We start from the raw sequence: 26870 nt of genomic DNA on the forward strand, positions 1-26870 counted from the left end.
AGTATTTTATATGCTGGAATTTTACATAATTCATTCTCATCATTCAGCTTCCTGCAAACCAAAATAATGATTTGATGTATTTGTTTTGATTTCTGCTGTTTCATAATTGTTTTGCTGTTTAAATGGTTGGTAAACCATTAAACATTTTTTGTCATATTTCAAAACAAAATTCTTATAAATTGTTGTTTAGTATTCATAATGTGTTATTTTTTTATATTGATCAATAGCTAAAAAATGTGTTATAGTTTTATAATGCATTTCAAATCTTCTCTAATCATTATCTATCTATTTTTGTTTTGTGATAGCAAAGTGTTCTTATTTTTATTTATGTATCATTTTGTATGGAAAAAAGTCATTAATGCATCTAATTTGTCTCAAGATTTTAGGGTGGCAATTTGATCACTTGTTTTTCAGAGCTGTTTGTTTTTGGTTTAAGCAAGATGATGAATTTTAAACAAATCTTTCTTTTTTGTTCCTCAGGTTTCTTACGGATGTCACTAGATCCTCTTAATTATTTAATAATCAGTAACACTTGCTTTGGTCTTCATAGAGATGGATTGGCACAATGGCTACCACTTTATTTGCTGACTTTTTCTTTATGGGGGGATATTTTAGGGGAACCCCAGCTACCATACCATAGAATAGAAAACCCCAAAGAATCTTACAATTCATGTCTCAGTATGGAGAACTATATAGAGAACATCTTAGAAATAGGTGAGGAGGAATATAAATAGGACAAAAGAGATCACACATTGTCCCAGGTGCTCATATTTTAGCTCATAGCATCTGCTAAAAAGCTTCCAGTCGTCCATAACCAACACACCATCATGGGGGAACTGGGCAATAGCACGGTAGACTTCCACCCTAAGAAGCCGGGGATGGACAAAGGAGGTCATGAGGGAGATTTCGGGGTGACCGTTGAGGAGTTATGCTCGCTGATGGAGCTCAGGGGACCTGAGGCCCTGCAGAAGATCCAGGAGAACTACACAGACACAGAAACCCTCTGTCACAGACTCAAGACTTCACCTACAGATGGTGAGTAGTACTATTTTAGATATGTGGCCATATCACTTGCTAATTGCATAAGCTCACACATGCATCCTGAAACATACAGATATTTTCAGCTATTAAAGAAGCTGTTCAGCTATTATAAAAATGTTGTGGTCATTTGCTCACTCTCAAGTCTCAAGTGTATGATTTTATTTCTTCAATGGAACACAAATGTTTGGAAGCTTCAGTCCCCATTCATTAGTATTGCATGGGAAATGGCAACCAGTTCAGTTCTTCAAAACTGTTCCTTTTGTGCACTGCAGACAAAAGAAGTTCATACAGGTTTGGAATGACATGAGAATGGGTAAATGATGACACAATTCATTTTTGAGTGAACCAGTCCTGTAAATCCAGATGAACCTATATTCACCAAACACTTCTTTTCAAAACAAGCCTGTCTTCTTGGAAAGAATACCAAATGCTGGAGCCTTTTTCTGCCTTTGAAAGCAGACATCCCTGAAGAGCAGCTGGTGTCGAACTTAATTCTACATTTTCATAGTAAAAATGAAACTCAAGCCCATGTAACCAGATAAGAGCATCTCTCTGTAATTCTGCTTTTGGATAAGTTCTTGTATTAAGAAATTCAAGTCCAGTTTTTCAGAACATCTTCCTGTGTGTGTTTAAGCAACACAGTAGACTTTATTCATATTTAGGGGAAAATTCATGATTCTTTCAACACATTTTTACAATAGTGTCCATCATATAGCTTTATAGAAAAAAAAAGAAAAAAAAAGGAGCATACAATTTCAATAAATTATTTTCAGTAACTAAAAAATAAAGCTGAAATAAAGTTAAATACAGTTGCAATCAAAATTATTCAACCCCCTTGACCTGCAAGACATTTTGCTGCGGAGAGCAACATTTTATGAAATTAATTCAACAAAGCATCAGTAAAGTATTAGAGAAAGTTTGTTAATACACTTTTGAGTGATTCTGAGAATGGAACATTGATGAATCATGATAAAATTCAAATTGGCTCTAAACATTCATGTTCAAAATTATTCAGCCCCCTTTGTGCTGAATCTTTTTTTCTTTAAAATAACCAATAAATGCTGTCTGTAAGTGTTTAGAAGCTCTCTACTACAGTCTTAATAACCAATAAATGCTGTCTGTAAGTGTTTAGAAGCTCTCTACTACATTCTTGGCCCATTCTTGGCCTGAAAAAGCTTCCAGATCACTGATTATCTTTGGTTTTCACATTGCCACTGCTTTCTTCAAATTCAACCAGATATTTGCAATGAGAGTTAAGCCCTGAGACTGAACAGGTCACTCAAGGACATTCTATGACTGATCCCTGAACCAAGCAGAAGTAAATTTGGATGTGTTCTTTGGGATGACTGTCCTGCAGGAAAGTCCATTGATCATCAGCTTCAGTCTTTGCACCAAATGCATCACAATTCTTGTCAAAATGGCCTGATACTTCAAAGAATCCATGATGTCCTTCATGCAGTCATGACTTCCACTTACTTCTAGAGTAAAGAAACCCCATAACAGGACTGTTCACATCACTCCATAAAACATTCCTCCAGAGCTCCACAGGTCTACACAAATGAATTTTATCAAGTTCAAGTTGGCCTTTTGTTCTTCTTCATCAAGAGTGGTATTCTGCAAGATGTCTCAACATGTAGGCCATACTTGTCTAGTGTTCTTCTTACACGCTGCATTAAAATGGTTTTCCTCCTTTCATGGGGTCATCTTGCAAGTCTTTGGCTGTACATTGCAGGATTTTCTCAGTTGCTTTGATTAAACATTTTATGATATTGTGCTTTTTCTTCAACACACTCAAAGGTTTTCTGGTAAAACACACTTCAAGCTAAGGAATAAGGCTGAGAGCTGTGTCTCTAGGAACCTTCAATGTCTTGGAAATCTTCATATAGCCTTAGACTTTCTAAAGTAATACAATATTTATTCTTTTTAGCTTTTGTGAGATCTGTTGACATTTTTCTACTCAACTTCAACACATGCATGGGCTAACTTTATGTATGTGTAACAGCTCAAGCTAATTCTGTTTTTAATAGAGTTTCTAAAGGCTTAATTGCATTTTGAGACTGTTTTATTCCCCACCATGCAAATAAGTGATTTAAAAACAGCAATCTTGAATAGGGGTTGAATAATTATGACATAGCAGTATTATTAAAAAATCTTATAACTCAAAAATATGACATTATATATTGACAATATCATTTTTAATATGCCAGTGAACCGTTATAGATGCAATTTTTATTTTATCCTGGATCTTTAGAAAAGCTTGTATTTGTAAATTACTGCAGTCTCTGAGGGGTTGAGTAATTTTGATTGCAACTGTATTAGAGGTAAACCTAAAGTGAATATTAGAAATGTTGCTTTGGCAACTAACTGAAATAAGTACTAAAATTACTAAAACTGATATGAAAATGAATAAAAACTACATAGAACACAAAATAATAAATTGACAATCACATAAAACTTCTAAAAATAAATCTAATCTAAAAAATAAAAGCTAATTAAAAAAATTATTGGTGGAGCAAAATAGGGCAATATATAATTGTCTTGTGTGATATGAGAATCGATACGCTGCTGCCAAATATCGATAATTACATTTATTCACTTAGCTGACGCTTTTATCCAAAGCGACTTACAATTGCCACATATGTCAGAGTTCGCACACCTCTGGAGCAACTAGGGGTTAAGTGTCTTGCTCAGGGACACATTGGTGTCTCACAGTGGATTCAAACCCGGGACTCTCACACCAAAGACATGTGTCTTATCCACTGCGCTAGCACCACCCCTGCAATAAAATAAGGTGCTCTAAATAGATTTCCCTGCTCCCCGCATCACTACTTCATGGCTCCTCGAGTTGGCCCTCAACATATGAATGAGGGAAATGTAAACATAAGTTAACTAGCCTAAGAAAAAGAGGATTTTAACGGGATGGCGGACAGCTACATAATACATCTAAATACATAATATGAGATCGATCAGATAGGCAACTGTGCTTGTTTATCATTTTACTACTACATCCTACGATTTCATGCTTTGAATGATCAGAAACTGTTAACTAAATCAATGCACAGTATTTAGTTAGTTAAGATTTTAAGTATCATATGTAATAATTATTTTGCTACAAATGTTTTATTGCAGTAGCTGTTCTGGGTAGATGCTCCTACTTTGCGCTCTGATAATCACATTGATTCGCATCTTGTTCTGACCTCTTGCTTTCAGACCAATTCATGCGGTCTCCCTACATCGCTATTTGGCAGCCACATTAAGGTTACTTTAAGTTTATTGTAAAGCTATTTCTCCTCCTTTAATGCTGCTCTTTGAAAAACCTCTCTTCAGAAACCATGACAGGGATACAAAAAGAGAAGCTTAGGGGCATGGAGAGATGAAAGAGTAGAAGAAAGGGCTGGATGTGCTGCAAATGTCTTTCAAATCTGGTAGTCCATGGAAAGAGGATTGCATTGGCGTATCTTAGTTGTCTTAGTTTTCTTGCACATATTGTGCTGAACAGAGACTGAATGAATAAATTAGGGCAATTGGAATGAGTTGGGGAAATGATTACAACCTACAGTCGTGGCCAAAAGTTTTGAGAATTACATAAATATTAGTTTTCAAAAAGTTTGCTGCTAAACTGCTTTTAGATCTTTGTTTCAGTTGTTTCTGTGATGTACTGAAATATAATTACAAGCACTTCATACGTTTCAAAGGCTTTTATCGACAATTACATGACATTTATGCAAAGAGTCAGTATTTGCAGTGTTGGCCCTTCTTTTTCAGGACCTCTGCAATTCGACTGGGCATGCTCTCAATCAACTTCTGGGCCAAATCCTGACTGATAGCAACCCATTCTTTCATAATCACTTCTTGGAGTTTGTCAGAATTAGTGGGTTTTTGTTTGTCCACCCGCCTCTTGAGGATTGACCACAAGTTCTCAATGGGATTAAGATCTGGGGAGTTTCCAGGCCATGGACCCAAAATTTCAACATTCTGGTCCCCGAGCCACTTAGTTATCACTTTTGCCTTATGGCACGGTGCTCCATCATGCTGGAAAATGCATTGTTCTTCACCAAACTGTTGTTGGATTGTTGGAAGAAGTTGCTGTTGGAGGGTGTTTTGGTACCATTCTTTATTCATGGCTGTGTTTTTGGGCAGAATTGTGAATGAGCCCACTCCCTTGGATGAGATGCAACCCCACACATGAATGGTGTCAGGATGCTTTACTGTTGGCATGACAGGACTGATGGTAGCGCTCACCTTTTCTTCTCCGGACAAGCCTTTTTCCAGATGCCCCAAACAATCGGAAAGGGGCTTCATCGGAGAATATGACTTTGCCCCAGTCCTCAGCAGTCCATTCACTATACTTTCTGCAGAAGATCAATCTGTCCCTGATGTTTTTTTTTGGAGAGAAGTGGCTTCTTTGCTGCCCTTCTTGACACCAGGCCATCTTCAAAAAGTCTTCGCCTCACTGTACGTGCAGATGCGCTCACATCTGCCTGCTGCCATTCCTGAGCAAGCTCTGCACTGGTGGCACTCCGATCCCGCAGCTGAATCCTCTTTAGGAGACGATCCTGGCGCTTGCTGGACTTTCTTGGATGCCCTGAAGCCTTCTTTACAAGAATTGAACCTCTTTCCTTGAAGTTCTTGATGATCTTATAAATTGTTGATTTAGGTGAAATCTTAGTAGCCACAATATCCTTGCCTGTGAAGCCATTTTTATGCAACGCAATGATGGCTGCACGCGTTTCTTTGCAGGTCACCATGGTTAACAATGGAAGAACAATGATTTCAAGCATCACCCTCCTTTTAACATGTCAAGTCTGCCATTCTAACCCAATCAGCCTGACATAATGATCTCCAGCCTTGTGCTCGTCAACATTCTCACCTGAGTTAACAAGACGATTACTGAAATGATCTCAGCAGGTCCTTTAATGACAGCAATGAAATGCAGTGGAAAGGTTTTTTTGGGATTAAGTTAATTTTCATGGCAAAGAAGGACTATGCAATTCATCTGATCACTCTTCATAACATTCTGGAGTATATGCAAATTGCTATTATAAAAACTTAAGCAGCAACTTTTCCAATTTCCAATATTTATGTAATTCTCAAAACTTTTGGCCATGACTGTACAACCCTTTGGAGTAACTCAATTAGGTTTAAGAGTGAGTGAAAGGGAAGCTCTGATGGGAGATGATAGGTTGCCAGGGGAAGCAGGTGATGATTGGCAGGGTGAGGATGCAGAGAGCTTGACAGTCTGTGTGGGTCTTGCTGCCAAAAATCACACCCTGTGGTGCATCCGAAACACACTGACTTAACCATCTGTGCCCTGTGTTCTCTTGTTATGTCTTCTCCCCTCCCTTCCTGAATTGAGTGATGACTAACGAGCATCCAAGAAGTTCTCAAAACCATCTGCATAGAGAAAAACCCATTAATAAACAAATTAAGACTTTTTAAGCACCATAGCTGATTTACACCAGTATACATGTTCTTGGGCTGACTATTTCTGCACTGTAAAAAAACCCTGCTATATTTGTATAGGCATGTATAGGCAAAATGTTTCAGGCATTACGCATTGACAGTTTCGTGTAGTTATTTTACTGTATATTTTATTAACTGACATTAGTATTAATATGCCAACCTATGTCTCACAGAATTTCTGTGACTTTAACAATGACTTTTACCACCATCTTTTCCTCCAAAAGGATTATCGGACAATCCTGCAGAATTGGAGAAGCGTCGGCAAGTGTTTGGAATGAACTTCATCCCTCCTAAGAAGCCCAAGACCTTCCTTCAGCTTGTGTGGGAGGCTCTACAGGATGTCACCCTCATAATCCTGGAAATAGCGGCCATTATTTCCCTCGGGCTGTCCTTTTACCAGCCGCCAGGAGGAGAAATTGAAGGTGATTTGGTTTCTCAGTGGAAAAAAAAAGTACATATGTTCAAAAATGCAAACATAACCCGACCACAAAAAGGATTTCTGGCCTTTCATTAGAAGCTCAAGGAAAACGTGATTTGCTTCATATCGTAGCCCCAATAAAATGTCAATAATTTAACAGTCTGGTGACCTTTATTCTGCTAATATTAACACTACTTTATATCAAGACATTTTTCAGATTTGCATCCCTAAAATGCTCTTGTGTGTATTGTGTTGCTAATTTGAAACCTTTTGAATGCATTTTTAAAGTAACCCTGAGTGTAAGTAACAGTATAGTTGCATGGACAGCTAAGAAAGCAAAGGATAGAAGGAATGGAGTGAGAAATGGAAGGATAGATAGAAGAATATAAAGTATTACAAGTAGACACCGAAACTCATTGTCCTCCCACACATTATTACCTTTCCATCTTTTTTTTCTTCTCTCCAGCGTGTGGTAATGTGAGTTCAGGTGCGGAGGACGAGGGAGAGGCAGAGGCGGGCTGGATTGAGGGTGCAGCTATCCTGCTCTCGGTGCTGTGCGTGGTGCTGGTGACAGCGTTTAATGACTGGAGCAAAGAAAAGCAGTTCCGTGGCCTGCAGAGCCGTATCGAGCAGGAGCAACGCTTCGCTGTGGTGCGGAATGGCACGGTCATTCAGATCCCCGTGGCTGAGATGGTGGTGGGGGATATTGCCCAGATCAAATATGGTCAGTAGAGTTCTGAATTGGCTTCAAAACCCATCTTTTATGAAAGCATTTTACATTATAAATGAACGCATCATAAATTTTGGTGGTGTAAGCCCCACATGCGAGTTATTATTAAAAACTTTAAAATCTCTCGTAGTCTTAGCACTGTAAAAAGTCTACTGTTAAGCCGCTTTGATTCTCACTAAATGTACTTAAGTTCTTTATGAATTCATAATTTATAAAGCAAATATAAACAGTGTTGAGTATTATTTATTTGTTATAATTATAATATTATGTAATTATAAATACTTTTTAAGCTTATACATTTTTATATAAACAATATAATATAATTCTAATATAATTTATATGCACACACACACATATATAATGCATTCAAATAGTGAAAAATATGTAAATAATATGATTTATAAGCAATTTATATTATTAGGAATATACTAAATAATTAAAATAATACCAAATTGTATATTTTTTATAGTTTTTCAAAGACAACACATTGGTACTAAGCCAAGCCAGAACACATAAATTATAATTAAAATAATTTCTGTATAATATTATTATTATTTTTATATTAAAGGAAGTAGTACTCAAAGGCTGGTAAGACTGATCTGTTGCTGTCACTCTGGGGTCTCCTAGGCGACCTCCTGCCTGCGGATGGTGTTCTCATCCAAGGGAACGACCTTAAGATTGATGAAAGCTCCCTCACTGGAGAGTCTGATCACGTACACAAATCCATCGACAAGGATCCCATGCTGCTGTCAGGTAGGGAGTAAAGGTTATATAAGTGAACATATGTTTGTATGTTAGCGTAGGATTCTGTGGACTGGGTCGACCATATGGCCATAGGCTGTGATGAATGTTTCTGTGTGTTTTTACATATAATTTCGATTATTCAGAGCCATACACAGAACCATATGCCTACTGAAAGATATTCGCCATTTGTTTAAGAATTCAGATGATTCGGAATGCAAACAGATCCCTGGGACAGACTTGTAGTAATGGTTTCAAATCCGAAAGTTTGCAGGCTTGAACATGCAAAGGGGGTTCTGTTTGCTTGAGCAGGATGCTTATTCCCAGGGGCACTATTCCCTTTATTTATATGGCGACGTCAAATGTGTAGTATACTGTAAGTCTTCACAGAATTACCAGTATCAATTAATTTAGGCTGACATTACCGCAATCCATCTGAATTGAACTAATTCAGAATTCAATTGAAGCAAAGTATTCTGTCAATACTTTAACACTCAGTGCTTGGGCTAAATCTCATTGACTGATTTAATAAGAGGCCCTGTGGTCTGATAAACAGGTTAATCAGCTCCCTCCCTCATTCACCTCATCTCAGTTTCCTGGAGAAATGCTCGGATTTGTTTTAGGCCCTCCAGAGACCTGTTCTGTCACTTCTTTCTAATGATCACAGTTAATTTAATATAATTATAAATAATTGAATCACAATATATATATATATACACACAGGTGCATCTCAATAAATTCGAATGTCATGGAAAAGTTCATTTATTTCAGTAATTCCACTCAAATTGTGAAATTAATGTATTAAATAAATTCATTGCACACAGATTGAAGTCGTTTAAGTCTTTGGTTCTTTTAATTGTGATGATTTTGGCTTACATTTAACAAAAACTTACATTTAACATTCACCAATTCACAATCTCAACAAATTAGAATACTTCATAAAACCAATAAAAAAATGTTTAGTGAATTGTTGGCTTTCTGGAAAGTATGTTCATTTACTGTACATGTACTCAATACTTGGTAGGGGATCCTTTTGCTTAAATTACTGCCTCAATTCGGCGTTGCATGGAGGTGATCAGTTTGTCGCAATGCTGAGGTGGTCTGGAAGCCCAGGTTTCTTTGACAGTGGCCTTCAGCTCATCTGCATTTTTTGGTCTAGTTTCTCATTTTCCTATTGACAATGCCCTATAGATTCTCTGTGGGGTTCAGGTCTGGTGAGTTTGCTGGCCAGTCAAGCACACCAACACCAACTTTTGGTGCTTTTGGCAGTGTGGGCAGGTGCCAAATCCTGCTGGAAAATGAAATTCCATCTTCAAAAAGCTGGTCAGTAGAATGAAGCATGAAGTGCTCCAAAATTTCTTGGTAAAGGGGTGCAGTGAATTTGGTTTTCCAAAAATACAATGGACCAACACCAGCAGATGACATTGCAGCCCAAATCATCACAGAATGTGGAAACTTAACACTGTACTTCAAGCAACTTGGGCTATGAGTTTCTCCACCGTTCCTCCAGACTCTAGGACCTTGGTTTCCAAATGAAATACAAAACTTGCTCTCATCTGAAAAGAGGACTTTGGACCACTGGGCAACAGTCCAGTTCTTCTTCTCCTTAGCACAAGTAAAACACACCTGATGTTGTTTGTGGTTCAGGAGTGGCTCAACAAGAGGAATACGACAACTGTAGCCAAGTTCCTTGACACGTCTGTGTGTGGTGGATCTTGATGTCTTGACCCCAGCCTCAGTCCATTCCTTGTGAAGTTCACTCAAATTCTTGGATCGATTTTGCTTGACAGTCCTCATAAGGCTGCGGTTTTCTCGGTTTGTTGTGCATGTTTTTCTTTCACACTTTTTCCTTCCACTCAACTTTCTGTTAACATGCTTGGATACAGCACTCTGTGAACAGCCAGCTTCTCTGGCAATGAAAGTTTGTGTTTTACCCTCCTTGTGAAGGGTGTCAATGATTATCTTCTGGACAACTGTCAGATCAGCAGTCTTCCCCATGAATGTGTAGCCTAGGAAACCAAACTGAGAGACCATTTTGAAGGCTCAGGAAACCTTTGCAGCAGTTTTGAGTTGATTAGCTGATGGGCATGTTACCATATTCTAATTTGTTGAGATCTGTTGGTTTTTGTTAAATGTGAGCAAAAATTATCACAATTAAAGGAACCAAAGACTTAAACTACTTAAGTCTGTGTGCACTGAATTTTTTGAATACACGAGTTTCACAATTCGAGCTGAATTACTGAAATGAATTAACTTTTCCACGATATTCAAATTTATTGAAATGCACCTGTATATACACACACATAGATGTATAATTCATTCAAACAGAGTAAAATATGTAAATAATAATATTTACATACATTTATTATTAGGAATATACTAAATAATTTAATATAAAATTTTATATATTTTAAAAGTTTTTCAAAGACAAATCATTGGTATCAAGCCAAGCCACAACACATAAATTATAATTTAAATTATTTCTGATCATTATCGCCCACTCCCCTGGTTTGTGTACAGCTCTCCCGCAAACAGTGTAATATTGCATATAATTTTCATGCATCAGGGAGCTGCCATCAATATGCGGAGTGTTTAAATATCTTTTGAATGAGGGCACGCTGTTCATTTTAACTTTCAATTTCTCAGATTTGAAGCTCAGGATCTGTTGAGCAGCAAATCCTCCAGCATGATCTGTCAGCCATCTCTCCTTTCAACCCGTGATCAGTGAAATCTGACTGGGGATTTTTTTTCAATGGAATTGGGCTACTTTTAAACTGTTGCCATGGCTTTTTGACTTTTCCTCCTGGGTTAAAGGTTTAAAATGTTGCATAAATTACATTTGACTGAAATGCTTGTATTGAAACATTTTGGATTCTACCTATGATAAAACTGTGCTAGATATTAAGTTTTGTGAAGGAGGCGCCACTGGTAGAAATATCTTTAGCTGTGTTTATGATCAATATGCATAACAATGACTGTAAAAATGGTATGAAAATTACATATTTTAAGTTTTGATATTTGGGATATGGTCACTGTACTAATTTGGGCACTACTTTAACCACCAACCAACCACATTTTGTTAGGTTATAGGCCAAAGGGGTTTTTCATGGATGTTGGACCATAATTAAGAATAAGGAGTAAGATGATTTGACCTTTTGTACAAAGGTCTCTTAATGATACATTTTTATTTGATTAATAATAACCTACATCATAGCTGTTCTTTGTTTTAACCGTTTTCAATACACTTTCATGTTAATTTTTGGGTTTAAATACTAAAAACTGTTTATTATTTATGATCTCGAGATATATGATGGTAGATTAAAGTATAGTTGTACTGGATCAGTTCCAGCCTGTGCAGTCAGTTCTTGAGGTCATTGTGGAGGTAGATGGTCTGAGGGAGAACTTGTTTTGAAGGCAGAAGGTTCTTAATTTAAAACTGCTTTGATTTATTAGGGGGAATTTTGGATAATCCAGTGAAACTCTTGTGCAGACTTCTGTTTGCGTAAGATCTCCATGTTGTTTCAATAAGGATTTCTTGCTACTGTACATGTTTCTGAACTTTAAGATGATTAGCTTCCATGAAAATGTTTTGTTTTTTTTGTCGTTCATCAGCTTATTAATCATCAAGGGGTGCATATTACTTTCTCAGTCATTATGGGAGAGGCATCTCTTCTCAACATGTATGTTTGAAGGCTTCTGTTGTGAAGAAGGAAATGCATGCTGTACAACATAATTGTCTTAATCAGTAATTTTGTTTTAAGTTTAAAAATATCTTCTTTCACTGGCAATAGACATAAACCTCACTAAATTCACTACCTCACTAAATGGGGCAGGAAAAATGAACTTAATTCAAAATCCAGTATTTTAAAACAAATGTTATTGTAACAAAATTGCTTTTCAAGTACATTTACAGTATGTGCATTTTATTTATGTACTTTTGTTGTTGTTGTTTTATGTACTGTTTTTTTGATTGAATTTTTTGCTAAAAATATTACAAAATACTGTTAAAGAAAGCAAGAATTAATGTGCAATGAATCAGGGAACAAAGAAACAATCTGGTTCAGTTTAATTGTATTACACGCTAAAAGTAAAAAGGCCATGGGAGAGACTTCAGCTTTAATTTTGATCCTTAGTTTAGACAAGTGCAGGGGCTAGTGTGAGCACAACAAATAACAACAATACATGAGGCTATCAATTGGACAATGATGAAAAAACAGTATATGCTTAAATTTTCACTTACACTCACTTTAAGATTACAAAATCCTGTATATTAAGATACTGTTTTTTAATATGAATTTTTATGAACGCTTTAATTATGAATGCTGAAATTATATTTTCCTAAAATATTATTTGAATAAACGGTTGAATGTATTAATTGTTTGAGATTAAACATGCTATAACTGGAGACAACTGAGCTTCTAGCCATTTATAAAGGTTTTTTTGCTCACAATACATGTTTAAATGAATACCGAAGTCCTTTAGTTAGTAGCTAACCATTTTTGAGTCACAAGATGGCACGAATTAGCAATTTGTATTTGGATTAGCATAAAAAGTGAGAGACTGCTGAGTAATACGAAATACATAAAAGTATTTAATAACAGATTTTTGAAGAGCTGTAAAGACATTGTTGAAAATATTTACTGTAAAAAATCTTCTCTCTGTTTCACGAAACTCAGGCACTCATGTAATGGAGGGCTCTGGGAAAATGTTGGTGAGCGCTGTTGGTGTCAACTCTCAAACGGGCATCATCTTCACCCTCCTGGGGGCCGGAGAGGTGGAGGAAGAGAAGAAAGACTGCAAGAAAGGTTGGCATCTGACTGTTCTTTAAACTATTTTAAAAAATGGTTAAAACTGAGCATTAATAAACATAAACATCAAAAAAGAAAAATCTATTTAGCTTGAATACCCGTATAGAATTATCCAGATAAAAAATATCTAATGGTCTGGGTCAATTCTATTTAATGCATCAAAATGCTCAGAAATGTTGCACACTCATTTGTGTTGATTTTTTTCATTGCTTTTGTTCAGCATTTAGGTTTTATTTTATGTCTTTACATACCACCTCCATTTTTGTCCTGTCCTCTGTTTCCAACAATTCTATCAGAGGTCAATAGTAATTCATCCACGCTGTTCTCCAGTGTTGAAGCCAAAGAACACAACATCATAAATGGTAGGTGACATTCACAATAGAGTCATGACTCATAAACAGACATCCTGGTTTTAACTCTCCATATCTGTCAAATATTATTCCTCCATGTTTCACGTTTTCTTTCTCATGCACTTTGTTCTCTCATGTTAACTACATTGACCTCAAGCAGCAGAAATGCTATTTGTTTTGTTTAAATGTCTGTATTAACTTTACAGGGAAACAAGACGGCACCCTGGAGAACAATCAAAATAAAGGTGACCTTCAGGACTGATTTAGAATTGAGTTATCACTTTTAAGAGGCATGTTCAGATAGATTTATGGTGAGATAAAAGCTAATTTCCGAATGAAAAACTGCACACTGCACAGTGAAAGTATACTGCCTACTATTTTGTCTAAACATTTATGTGAAATAATGTAACAATGTGTATTTCATATTGTAGTCTGCTACAGTCATATTGAACTCATAACTTTGTGTGTTGTGAGTACCATACTGCTATCATGGCATACAAATAATAATAATTGTTATAATTGTTATTAACAGAGAAATAAAAAACACTATTTTTCATATGAATTCATTTAAGATATTATATTTAATTACATTTTGTAAAATGTCTCTTGTCAGTCAGATCAAATAATGATCTACATACTGCAAACCGCAAAAAGTGTGTAGTTTGTTATTCTAAACGTTTTTAACAATTACCTATCATTCTACTTGCATGATTACTTTGTCTCCATCCACTATAGCTAAGAAACAGGATGAGGCTGTTGCCATGGAGATGCAGCCTCTGAAGAGTGCAGAAGGTGGGGAAGTGGAGGAAAAAGAAAAGAAAAAAGCTAGTGTGACCAAGAAGGAGAAATCAGTTCTTCAGGGCAAACTCACCAAGCTGGCAGTGCAAATCGGGAAAGCAGGTGGGGAAGTCTAATGTTAGCTCAAGTTCTTCTGATTGTATTGGCTTTTTAAAGTCAAGTTTTTTAAAAGTTTGGGGTCAGTTATATATCAGTATATATCAGTATCATATGTATATATATATATATATATAAAACAGTTCTTTCTGGTCCTCGAATCTGATTGGCTGAGAGGAGTGAAATATTCTAGTGATAATGCAATGTAGTTTTATAAGTTGTTAAGACAAGAATGTACTTTTTTAGACTTCAAATATGTGGTTTGTTAATAAAGATAACCTTTATTTAAAAAATTGGCTTAGATGTTTTCGGAGATATGAGCTCCAGGGCGTTAGCAGTCATGAACCTGCCGAGAGCAGCCTTACCTCATCCAGTACATTGGAAATTTGGTGTTGGCTCTGATGTCTTTGTAGTGGTTTAACATGAGATATAATTTGTTTTGGGTAAATCTAACAGGTAGTCTTTGGTCTCATCACTGTTGGGAACGTTACTTTAAAAAAGTAATTAGTTATAGTTACTCACTACTTGTTTCAAAAAGTAACTGAGTTAGTAACTGAATTACTCTATAATAAAAGTAACTCGTTACCAGGGAAAAGTAACTATTTGCGTTACTGTAAAAAAAAAAAAAAAAAAAGTTGCTATATGTCAGATTTTTTTTTTTTAGCAGTTTTCACAAGTCAGTTGAAATAAGTAGAACAGACAGGTGTTCGTACATAACTTTCGAGATTTATTGCACATCAACAGACAGCAAGAGTTTTATCATGCACTCTTTGTAAGAAAAGAGAATGTAATGAAAATGTCACACATTACATGCACGTTCTTGCCTTTGACTACAATGAATTTAAAGTAGTGCTTATATCTCCACCTTGAAAATGCCAACTTTTCATCGGATTGGTCCTGACTCGCCATTTCTCCTGCTGCTGCGAATCTGTGTAGCTGTTGCGTGTGTGTGACTGTGTGTGTTTGGCGCCGCTGGCGCGTGTGTGTAAAAACACTGGCTCTGATTGGCTACCATGAAACACATGACTCTGCCTTAGCCAATCATAATCGCTTATCTCGTTATTAACCCACCTGCTCACTCGCTGAGTGAGCCAGGGGTGCGTTCGGATTGCATATTAAATCAATGCATAGTAACGCACCGCATTTAACGTTCAGTAACGGTAACGGCGTTGTAACGACGGGAAAAGTAATTAGTTAGATTACCCCGTTACTGAAAAAATAACGCCGTTACCTAACGCCGTTCTTTTAAACGCCGTTATTCCAAACACTGGGTCTCATTCATATTTTATTTGTTCCAGAGCAAATAGTTTTGGCCGAGGGCAAAGTCTCATAACGTTATATTTTTTGTTACTTTATTGCTGTATATCAGAGTGCTGCATTTGTACTTTTGACTGAATTGCCTAGCTACTTTTATGATGGCTGTTGTTGTTGTTGTTTAAATATTATTATTCAGTAAATCATATTTTATATAAATAGTGGAATTTAATTATAGTATTTATGATCGGGAAATGGTTTATATGTTCGTGATGGTGATTAGTTGCATTGATCTGCTATTAGCTGGCGACAAGAGTTTTTATGTGTGAGTCAGCAGTAAAGACTTTAATATTGAAAGAAACTGAAACAAGGTTGTAAACAAGGAAGTTATTTTTACTTTTTAAAAACAGATTGGAAGACACAGCCAACAAATGCACTGAGCTGCACTGTCATCGGAAATCACCCTTAACAGATGAAAGTATAGTATGACAAAGATATCACTTTCCTCAGCGGACATTTATACTAATGATTTATGCTGAATAGGAGATTGAGCTGAAGAATCAATGCTGTATCAGATGTAGGTAATCACACTCACTCAGTCCATAATAATACTCGACTAATAATACAGTTAGCTTTTAATACAGTAATACAATAACCTTTTAAACAAGCAAATGTAGTTCATTTGTTACTAGTTCTAAAGTGACGTTTTCAAGTCGGATCTTGGTTTCAACTATTAAACTGTCCACTTGAGATTTGAATCCATGGCAGAAGGAATTACCTCTGCACAAAAGAGGATTTTTAAAGATACACCATTGTTGTTTCTTATGTATTTAAATATTCATACCATCGAACTGTTGTATAAACACAATATCACACTTGTAGCAGTGCTATATAGCTATATATCAGCATGCTGTGTTTACCTACAGCGGAATCACAGCATAGCCAATATACAGCCACATCACACTGCTACGAGTGTGAAATATATATATATATATATATATATATATATATATACAGTACAGACCAAAAGTAGTTTGGACACACCTTCTCATTAAAAGAGTTTTCTTTATTTTCATGACTATGAAAATTGTAGATTCACAGTGAAGTCATCAAAACTATGAATTAACACATGTGGAAATATATATGGAATTATATACATAACAAAAAAGTGTGAAACAACTGAAAATAACAAAAAAGTGTGAAACAACTGAAAATATGTCATATTCTAGGTTCTTCAAAGTAGCCACCTTTTGCTTTGATTACTGCTTTGCACACTCTTGGCATTCTCTTGATGAGCTTCAAGAGGTAGTCACCTGAAATGGTCTTCCAACAGTCTTGAAGGAGTTCCCCGAGAGATGCTTAGCACTTGTTGGCCCTTTTGCCTTCTGTCTGTGGTCCAGCTCACCCCTAAACCATCTCGATTGGGTTCAGGTCCGGTGACTGTGGAGGCCAGGTCATCTGGCGCAGCACCCCATCACTCTACTTCTTGGTCAAATAGCCCTTGATGCCTTCAGTGTGACTCTACAATTTTCATAGTCATGAAAATAAAGAAAACTCTTTGAATGAGAAGGTGTGTCCAAACTTTTGGTCTGTACTATATATATATATATATATATATATATATATATATATAATTATTTCATTTGATTTACCACATTTATTTGACTCATGCATAAATTATGATGTTATGCACTACTTTCCAAATGTTTGGGGTCAGTTTTTATTTTTCTTTGAAATAAATAAATATTTCTGTCAGAGCTGACAGACTAGTGGACACAGTGTTCTGACATATAGTGCAGCTGCGCTTTGGGGGACCCGAGTTTGCGTCCCAGCTCATGCTTTTCCAATCACATCCTCCTCTCTCTGTCTCAATATGTTTCCTGTCTGCTCTCCACTGTTCTATATAATAAAGGCAAAAACGCCAAAAAATAAATCTTAAAGAAATAAATGCTTAAAACAAATTGATCAAAAGTGACAAAAGCCTTTTTTTTTATTTTACAAAATCTATTTCAAATAAATTCTTTTGAACTTTCTATTTATCAGAATACTGAAAAATAAATAAAATAATGGTTTCCACAAAACTATTAAGCAGCACAACTGTACAATAATAAGAAATATTTACTGAGCACCAAGTCAGCATATATTACAATGATTTCTGAAGCATCATGTAACACTGAAGACTGGAATAATGGCTGCTGAAAATGCAACATTTCCAGTAAATTACATTTTAAAATGTGTATATAAAATAGAAAGTTATTTTTAAATGTTAATATTATCTCACAATATTACTGTATTGGTGTATTTTTTATCAAATAATTTCAGTCTTGATGAGCATGGGAGACTTTTTTTTTTTTTTATAATAGGAGACTTCTTTAATAAAACTTGTCAACCCCAAACCTTTGGACGTTAGTATATATTTAGTTTAGTTATTTAAAAAAATGTGTGGATGATATTTCAAATTGTGGGCCTCTTTTTTTGAGGAGAGCTGTGTTATAAGTTTTTTCAGCAATCAAAGATGTATTATATATTCCAGGTCTGGTGATGTCCGCCATTACTGTGATTATCCTGATGCTGTACTTCGTGATCGAAACGTTTGTCATACAGGGACAGGTCTGGTTGACAGAATGCACACCTATCTATGTGCAGTACTTTGTCAAATTCTTCATCATCGGAGTTACAGTTCTGGTGGTGGCTGTGCCAGAGGGTTTGCCACTGGCTGTCACTATATCATTGGCCTACTCCGTAAAGGTGAGATAGAAATGAATAATTAGTAGTTTCATAAAAGTTATGTTGAAGAATGCATCTGTTTTTGTGTCCATCATGGAAGTGTTATTTACAAACACACATTCATACTGGCAAGTGCCACTAACATTTTAACACTTCCTATCAATGCCTTTCCACAGAAAATGATGAAGGACAATAACCTGGTGCGTCATTTGGATGCATGTGAGACTATGGGCAATGCCACTGCTATTTGCTCAGATAAAACAGGGACCCTCACCACTAACCGGATGACAGTAGTGCAGATTTATGTAGCGGACCAGCACTTCCGCAACCTCCCAAGACCAGACCAGATTAGCCCAAAGACATTGGAGCTCATCACCAGTGCTATTGCTGTGAATTGCGCCTACACCTCCAAAATAATGGTGAGAGGCTTTTAGTAATGCAGAAAACCACGAGAGGCCATGCATTACAGTCACTACAGCTATGACCGTCATTACATCATTTAATTTACTGTGTCTTCCACTCTCTTCACCTCTTCCTCCCAGGCTGCAGATAAGGAAGGTGGGCTGCCCAAACAAGTGGGTAATAAGACAGAATGTGCTCTGCTGGGCCTCGTGCTGGGCCTGAAGCAGGACTACCAAGCTGTGAGGGAGCAGATCCCAGAAGAGAAGCTCTATAAAGTCTACACCTTTAATTCTGTCAGAAAATCCATGAGCACCGTCATTCAGATGCCTGACAGAAGCTTCCGCTTATACAGCAAAGGAGCCTCTGAGATCCTGCTCAGAAAGTAAATCTTGTCTTTGTATATGTGTGATTTTTTTTAGTTATAGTAAGAGCAGTTGTAATAGTAATGACTGCTGAAAATTCAGCTTTGCTATTATAGGAATAAACTAAAATATATTAAAATAGAAAACAGTTATTTAGATTATAAAGATAATTCATAGTAATACTGTTTGATCAAATAAATGCAGTTTTGGTGAACAAGAATTTTTCAAAAGCAAAAAATATAACTGATAGTTTAAATGATTTATTTATACTATATATTATAAGATTTGTTTCTATTTGATAATCAACATTTTGCAAATGTTAAGCGTATTATTTTACTGGCCAAAATGTTAAAACTAAGGACTACTACTTTCTTTGAGGCCTTGATAAATATTTCATTCATATATATTTTAACCATACACTGCTGGAAGAACGAAGAATGGAGAGAAATAGTGTTCCGAGGTTTTCTGAAAATTATTTGTCTATAAAGTGTTAACAGGAATCGCACCTGTTTCTAACTGGCTTCTGGGTTAATATTGAAAAGTGCAGTCTTTGTCCAGAATTTTTTTTTTTTAACTGTTCTGCCTTCATCTCAGGTGCTCTTTCATCTTGGGCCGTGATGATGAGACTCGTGCTTTTAAGCCACGGGACAAAGAAGAAATTGTGAAGAAAGTAATTGAACCGATGGCATGCGATGGCCTTCGTACGATATGCATCGCTTACCGGGAGCTCCCAGCTGACCCCATGCCAGATTGGGACAATGAGACAGACATTGTCTCCAACCTTACCTGCATCACCATGGTCGGCATTGAAGACCCTGTTCGACCTGAGGTATACTGACCAGTTTACTGTATTGGATATATGTGTTCTCTTAGTTTTAATTTATCTCTCCTATTTACCGCACATACCCTTTAACCTCTAAAAATCAGTAATCATAAGAATATTTAAAATGCTCAATATGTGGCACAATTATTGTATTGATATCTGTTCTTATTTGCTGATTATAATTCCAATCAGGTTCCAGAAGCAATCAGGAAGTGTCAACGAGCAGGCATCACTGTGCGTATGGTGACAGGTGACAACATAAACACTGCACGTGCCATTGCTGCCAAATGTGGCATCATCCATCCAGGCGACGACTTCCTGTGTATTGACGGGAAGGACTTCAACAGGCGAATCAGAAATGAGAAAGGAGAGGTATACTTCCATGTTTTTTAGTTATGTTCGGAGCATATGCGGGAAATATTTCTAAATAAATCTTAATTTCTTTATTGCTAAATCTTCATTGCCAAGTTTCAATAAAAAAAACATAACATGCACAAATAGAGTGTAAAAAGATTAAATGCTAAAAATATCTAGATGCGTGATGATATATGGAGTTACATATACAATATTGCTGTTCAAAAGTTTTTTCTTTTTTTTCAAAGATTTCATTCATTCATCAAGGATACATTAAATTGATCAAAAGTGACAGTAAAGACAATGTTTTTAAATAAAAAGATATCATGTATAAAGTCAATGTTGTTTTTATTGGAACTTTCTATTCATCATCCTGATTTTTTTTTCAGTCCTGAAAAAAGTATCACAATTTCCACAAATATAATAAGCAACATTTTTTTTAAATCTATTAAAATAGAATTTTAAACAATATTTAAATAATAATAATATTTCACAATATTGTTTTTACTGTATTTTTGATCATGTGAATTAATCCTGGGTGAGCAGGGTTTTTTTTTTTTTTTTAATAAAAAACGTTATAATGGTGGTGTAGAGATGTTTATTTTTCTTTTCAACTTTTTTTGCAGATTGAGCAAGAGCGCATTGACAAAGTTTGGCCTAAGCTCAGAGTTCTTGCTCGTTCTTCCCCTACAGACAAACACACACTAGTCAAGGGTGAGTTTCTCTCTCAGCTGAGTTCATATCTTTTTCCTATGGGGATGATCACCTTTCCATTATGTCCTTCAGCAGAAATAACAAGCTGATGTCGAAGATTATTTTTCAGCATTTTGGACAATTTTACATTACAAATCTTTTGGCTTCAAATCGATTATTAGGATTTTTTTTAATTTTATTTTTTATTTTCTGTATGTCTTGTGTTCAGGTATCATAGACAGCACCACTCTAGAACAAAGGCAGGTGGTTGCAGTCACCGGTGACGGCACAAATGACGGACCTGCTCTGAAGAAAGCTGATGTGGGATTTGCAATGGTGAGAAGAAGAGCCATAAACTAAATATGTAAACGATTGCAATCTATTTTTAAGGTTCTGTTTCACATAATGCAATGATAAACCCAACTGAATCTGAATATGAGACATTCAGTGCACATGAATGTTGCTTTAACACTAGAGCTTTTGATTAGGCTCAGGTTCGACTGACAGTAAAGTTTGTTTCTTTGATTAGTATGAAAGCGATCTTCCAAACCATCCTTCAAGTTCATTTGAAAAGTTCATATGAAAAGCAGATGACAATAAAGTTGAATCTAATAAAAAAGCAGTGTATAACAGCTAGAATACACATGTGTGAAAGCAAAATTTTAATTGTCACTTTGTAAATTCAATATTAAGTTGAAACACACCAGATTTAAAGATGTGTGAATGTTCAAAAATAGTAATCAATTTCTCTGTCTGATTAGGGCATTGCTGGTACAGATGTGGCCAAGGAGGCCTCTGACATAATCCTGACAGACGATAACTTCTCCAGTATAGTAAAGGCTGTGATGTGGGGACGGAATGTGTATGACAGCATCTCCAAATTCTTACAGTTTCAGCTCACAGTGAATGTGGTGGCTGTCATAGTAGCCTTCACTGGGGCCTGCATCACGCAGGTGCATGCATATACTTATATATGTCTGCTTACTTCCATTCAAAAGATTGGGGTCAGTAAGATGTTTCAAAAAATGTATTTGCTTCCGATAAATACTGTTCTTTTGAACTTTCGAATCATTAAAGAATCCTGAAAAAATATATAAAGCAGCACAATCGTTTTCAAGATTGATGATGATAAAAATAGTTTCTTGAACACCAAATCAGTATATTTAAATTATTTGTGAAGGATTTATTATTATTTATTATGTGAACCCTAAAGAGCCTTTTCTATTGAGGGCTCCAAACACTGGAACCTGTTGCCAAATGAGTTTAAGGCAATACTTGAAATAAAGTATCGAAGGTAAAGCGGTGGTTTAAAATAAACCAGAATTGCACGCATATTTAAATGTAAGAATTTTTGTATGTATAAGTGTAATGTAATGTAAAGGTTGTTTTTTCTTATATGTATAATTCAGGGAGGTATTTGAATGTCTGTAAGGGACATATTGTGGTAGTTTTATTCTATGAGTAGTAGTTTTATTCTTTGTTTCTATTTTACTTTTTTTTAGAAAAGCCTTTCTAGGGACCTGAGATGCAAATTAGCTTATGCTATACTCTCTATGTGCAATACATATTTTCCAGTTTTGACTGGGATAATGTTTCTTTTGTACTGTCCCTATACAAATAAACTTATAAATAAAAAAATAAAAAAAGAGAGTAATGATGCTAAAAATTCAGCTTTGCCATCACAGGAATTAATTACATTTTAAAATATATCGAAATAACAGATATTTTAACAAACATATATTTTACACAATATTACTCTTTTTACTCTATTTATAATCACATACATTCAGCCTTGGTCATCTCAAAAGTTTTCATTCAAAGACATTTTACTAACTGAAACATTTGAATGGTAGTTTATATATGCACTAGTATAACCTGACATTTAATCTGTGGTTTAGTTATTTATTTTGGTCTGTTTTGGTGTATGTAGGATTCGCCCCTTAAGGCTGTGCAGATGCTGTGGGTCAATCTGATCATGGACACGTTTGCTTCTCTGGCTCTTGCCACCGAGCCGCCCAATGAAGCATTGCTCCTGAGGAAGCCCTACGGCCGAAACAATCCCCTTATATCCAGAACCATGATGAAGAACATCCTTGGACATGCAGTGTACCAACTCATCATCATCTTCACCCTGCTCTTTGTAGGTATGGTACATTGCACACTGGTTCTGTCAAAGGGTTTGATAGGTACCAAACCCTCAACTCTTTCTTCTGACGACTGCAAGGTTGCACAATTAATGTGTGTCAAATCTTTTATCAGTCAATATTACAGTTGGGGTTTTTTCTTTTTTTTTTTTCTCAGGTGAGAAGATATTTGACATAGATAGTGGACGTAATGCTCCACTTCACTCTCCTCCCTCCGAGCATTACACCATCATCTTTAACACCTTTGTCCTCATGCAACTCTTCAATGAAATCAATGCCCGTAAGATCCATGGAGAGAGGAACGTGTTCGATGGAATCTTCTCAAACCCCATCTTCTGTTCAATTGTGCTGGGGACCTTCGCAATACAGGTCAACGAATATCTCTAGATATTTAAGTCTAGGTTCTTTGATTTCCATTTATACTTGTTTAATGGTTTTTATAAACAAATGCCATCCATACTTATGCAACCATTAAAATGTTTGGGCCTTTTAATGATTATGAAAGAAGTTTCTTATGCTCACCAAGGCTGCACTTATTTGATTAAAAATACAGTAAAAACAGTAATATTTTGAAGTATTATTACAGTCTAAAATAAGTGTTGTAATATACTTTAAAATGCAATTTTTTCCCATGATGGTAAAACTACAGTTTCAGCATCATTACTGCAGTACTCCAGCTGAATTTAAATCTTAAGCAGTGTGGTGTGCTATTATTTCTTATCGTTTCTATTTCTATTATTATTATTATTATTATTATTATTATTAACTAAAATATAAAAATATTCATAATGTTTTTTGTAATATGTACATGCCATTTTCATGTCCTCAATTGAATTAGAAAAAAGAAACTGTATGGAATATCTGAACTTTAAAAAATGCATTTGTTACATGGCAAGGAACTGAAAAACTTGAAAAGAGATGGAAACCACATCTCAAATATATACTTTCCCTCAAATATATTCTTACATTTTGATGCATTTGTGCTTCACACGAGGATGGAAGTAAACTACTCTACTCCTGTATCTGTGTTTTTGCTTTGTAGATTGTGATTGTGCAGTTTGGTGGGAAACCCTTCAGCTGTTACCCCTTAAATGCGGAGCAGTGGCTTTGGTGCCTGTTTGTGGGAATGGGAGAGCTGGTCTGGGGACAGGTATGTGCTGCAATTGACTACTAACCTATTCTAGAAGCTCTCAAAAACAGAAAATGAGTTTCCAAAATAGCAGCTTTAATTGTACTTTATTGTATTGTTTTCTCTCTAGGTGATAGCATCAGTGCCAACACATCAGCTGAAGTGTCTGAAAGAAGCAGGCCATGGGCCGGCTCCAGACGAGATCATGGATGAGGATCTAGCTGAGGATGAGGATGAGATTGACTATGCCGAGAGAGAGCTGAGACGAGGACAGATCCTGTGGTTCAGAGGACTCAACCGAATTCAGACTCAGGTGACATTCAGTCTCTGTCTAGTCCTGTTTGTTTTAACGTTGCTTTTGCGTTGTTTCTGATAGGGACAGCTGTTCCTGTGTAGACACATACTGCCTTAAAATATACCATATGCCTTTTGTGCCACATGCTCTAGTAAACTTTACTTTCCCCATAACTCAACATATTTTTCTTTCTTCACCAGCCTTTCTAAATTGATGAAATATTAATCTTTAACAAGCTTTCTGTGTTGTAAATCTTAACTTATCTTTCTCCATCACTTCATCCTTTATTCTCTCTGCTGCTAATATGAGTCCTTTTTGCTCTACTACTCGCGTCTCCATGTGTCGTCGCTCCTTGGTAATTATTATTGGCCTTTTTGAATTTTTCTTCAAGTATAGGCACTTTCAGACTTTCTGAATCAACTAATTTCATTTTCACTATATCTCAAACTGTTTTGTATATGATAACATTGTGGTGGAATTGAAAAAAATAATTGTAATAAAATTTGATAGCAGTTTGTGTTCTAAATAGACACTTTTTACATTATTTGACAAAATTACAGCTTGATTGGAAAAGATAAAAAATAAGGTAAAAAAAAAAATGTTTATTATTTTCTTCACACCACATCACGTCTCTTATTTCTCATAATTATAAGCATGCTTTTCACTATTGTATCCTTCTTTGTTGGTTGCAGTATTAAGTTTGACAACAAATTTTGATTTAGTTTTAGTCATAGTCTTTTGACTTAAATGCCATTTAGTTTGTCATATTTTAGTCATCTAAATTGTTTGTTTAATTGACTAAATATCGTAACATTTTAGTCAACTAAATTTATATAAGTAGATTTAGTTAACTAAAATCTAATGCATTTAGTTAGTGTAATTTCTCTAAACTTTCCAAACTTATTACAGGCCTATATTCCTGGAGAAAACATCAATTAACCTGTTAATATGAATTTTAAGGTTTGAACATGCAATATAGTATAGACATGTTTTTATCTTAAAATCGAAGAAAACTTTTCATAAAGAAACAAGAACATGGACCCTCCCTAACTCACAGGAGATTTGTTCGGACTGGATCTCTCCCTAAAACATTTTTGTCTAGTTGTTATTAGTTGATGAAAATGTCAGTATATGTATTGAATTGAATTATAATTATTTTCACTTTGTTTTGAATTTAATCGTTTTAAAAATGTAATAATTGATGATGTATTTTTATATTTTAAGATTGAAAGTTGGGCTCTTTCAAAGGTTAAACAATACAATTTATACAATCAAAAAATATTCCAATACAGTTTTAATGTGAAAGTTTTAATCTATTAGATTTAATAACTTATAAAGTGCTCATAGTTGATGAATCACCCTTAAATACTGGATGGTTGGCATGCACTTTGGCAAATTATGAAATGCTGCTTTTTCTGCAAGCCGCTCGAGTGATTAAAGCCCCATCCCATTCATTTCATGAAGCTCATTCGCCTGTCTGTGTGAATCTCCTTCTCTCTCTCCTGCAGATGGAGGTAGTGAGTACCTTCAAGAGAAGTGGTTCATTTCAGGGTGCAGTGAGACGCCGCTCTTCAGTGCTCAGCCAACTCCATGACGTAACCAATAATTCTACTCCCTCTCACGTAGTTCTCTCCACTGCCAATGCAACTGGTGCCCCCGGGAGTGAGTCCTTACATTCTGTTAACGGCACCTCGTAGAGCCCGTGCACTCAGATGGCTAGCATATACACCAACGCACACACACATGCATTGTTGCCTGCCTTCAAACGTGACTAGTCTGCTGAATGTTGAGTGTGTGTGCAAAGGAGAGAGAGCAGATTATTATTAGAGCATCTGCTTTATCTCTTTACATGTGCATTTTTAATTTGTTCTGCTTATGTTTTGGCTTTTTTTTTCTTTATTTCTTGCTACCTCATAACTTATTTCTTGCTCTTGCTGTTTAATTCTGGCTTGGTGCTGCCAATATGAAAGCTGGTGTTATTTTTTTGTTGCCTTTTTTTGATTCTCCCGTTGCTTGATTTGCCAATAATTCACCCTCAAATCAATGTTGCCATAAAGGGCTACCAGAATTTTACACGAAAGAGCCAAACATCAATTGAACTGAATTGAGAAACTAAAGTGGAGACATTTCATCTGTTTGACAACATTGGAACAATCAAAGCAAAAGGTTGACTGTTGTAAACCTGCGAGTATAAGCCCATAATGGTTTCTGCTGCCATTTTCATATTAGGGATATTAGTATT

The 26870-nt window shown here is 35.8% G+C and overlaps 1 protein-coding gene across 6 annotated transcripts in view; it reads left to right on the forward strand.

Moving 5' to 3' along the window:
- The window catches only part of LOC132114796 (plasma membrane calcium-transporting ATPase 3-like), a 32585-nt gene that overhangs the window by 2067 nt on the left and 3648 nt on the right, over positions 1 to 26870 (forward strand). The window contains exons 2-22 of one of the 6 annotated variants that reach the window (XM_059523123.1): positions 481 to 1035; positions 6729 to 6926; positions 7389 to 7646; positions 8280 to 8405; positions 13070 to 13198; positions 13498 to 13563; positions 13758 to 13796; positions 14287 to 14451; positions 18233 to 18447; positions 18603 to 18845; positions 18969 to 19210; positions 19785 to 20019; positions 20206 to 20385; positions 20994 to 21081; positions 21290 to 21396; positions 21822 to 22013; positions 22991 to 23204; positions 23362 to 23573; positions 24247 to 24354; positions 24464 to 24646; positions 26137 to 26223. In XM_059523123.1, coding sequence (XP_059379106.1) covers positions 828 to 1035; positions 6729 to 6926; positions 7389 to 7646; positions 8280 to 8405; positions 13070 to 13198; positions 13498 to 13563; positions 13758 to 13796; positions 14287 to 14451; positions 18233 to 18447; positions 18603 to 18845; positions 18969 to 19210; positions 19785 to 20019; positions 20206 to 20385; positions 20994 to 21081; positions 21290 to 21396; positions 21822 to 22013; positions 22991 to 23204; positions 23362 to 23573; positions 24247 to 24354; positions 24464 to 24646; positions 26137 to 26223 — 3495 coding nt within the window. In that variant the 5' untranslated portion in view covers positions 481 to 827. Of the gene's footprint in view, positions 1 to 480; positions 1036 to 6728; positions 6927 to 7388; positions 7647 to 8279; positions 8406 to 13069; positions 13199 to 13497; positions 13564 to 13757; positions 13797 to 14286; positions 14452 to 18232; positions 18448 to 18602; positions 18846 to 18968; positions 19211 to 19784; positions 20020 to 20205; positions 20386 to 20993; positions 21082 to 21289; positions 21397 to 21821; positions 22014 to 22990; positions 23205 to 23361; positions 23574 to 24246; positions 24355 to 24463; positions 24647 to 26136; positions 26291 to 26870 lie in introns of all 6 variants that reach the window. The other 5 variants (XM_059523127.1, XM_059523125.1, XM_059523124.1 and 2 more) reach the window with 5 other exon arrangements.

The sequence above is a fragment of the Carassius carassius genome, chromosome 34 (genome assembly GCF_963082965.1).
Source record: "Carassius carassius chromosome 34, fCarCar2.1, whole genome shotgun sequence".
Classification (NCBI taxonomy): Eukaryota; Metazoa; Chordata; class Actinopteri; order Cypriniformes; family Cyprinidae; genus Carassius; species Carassius carassius.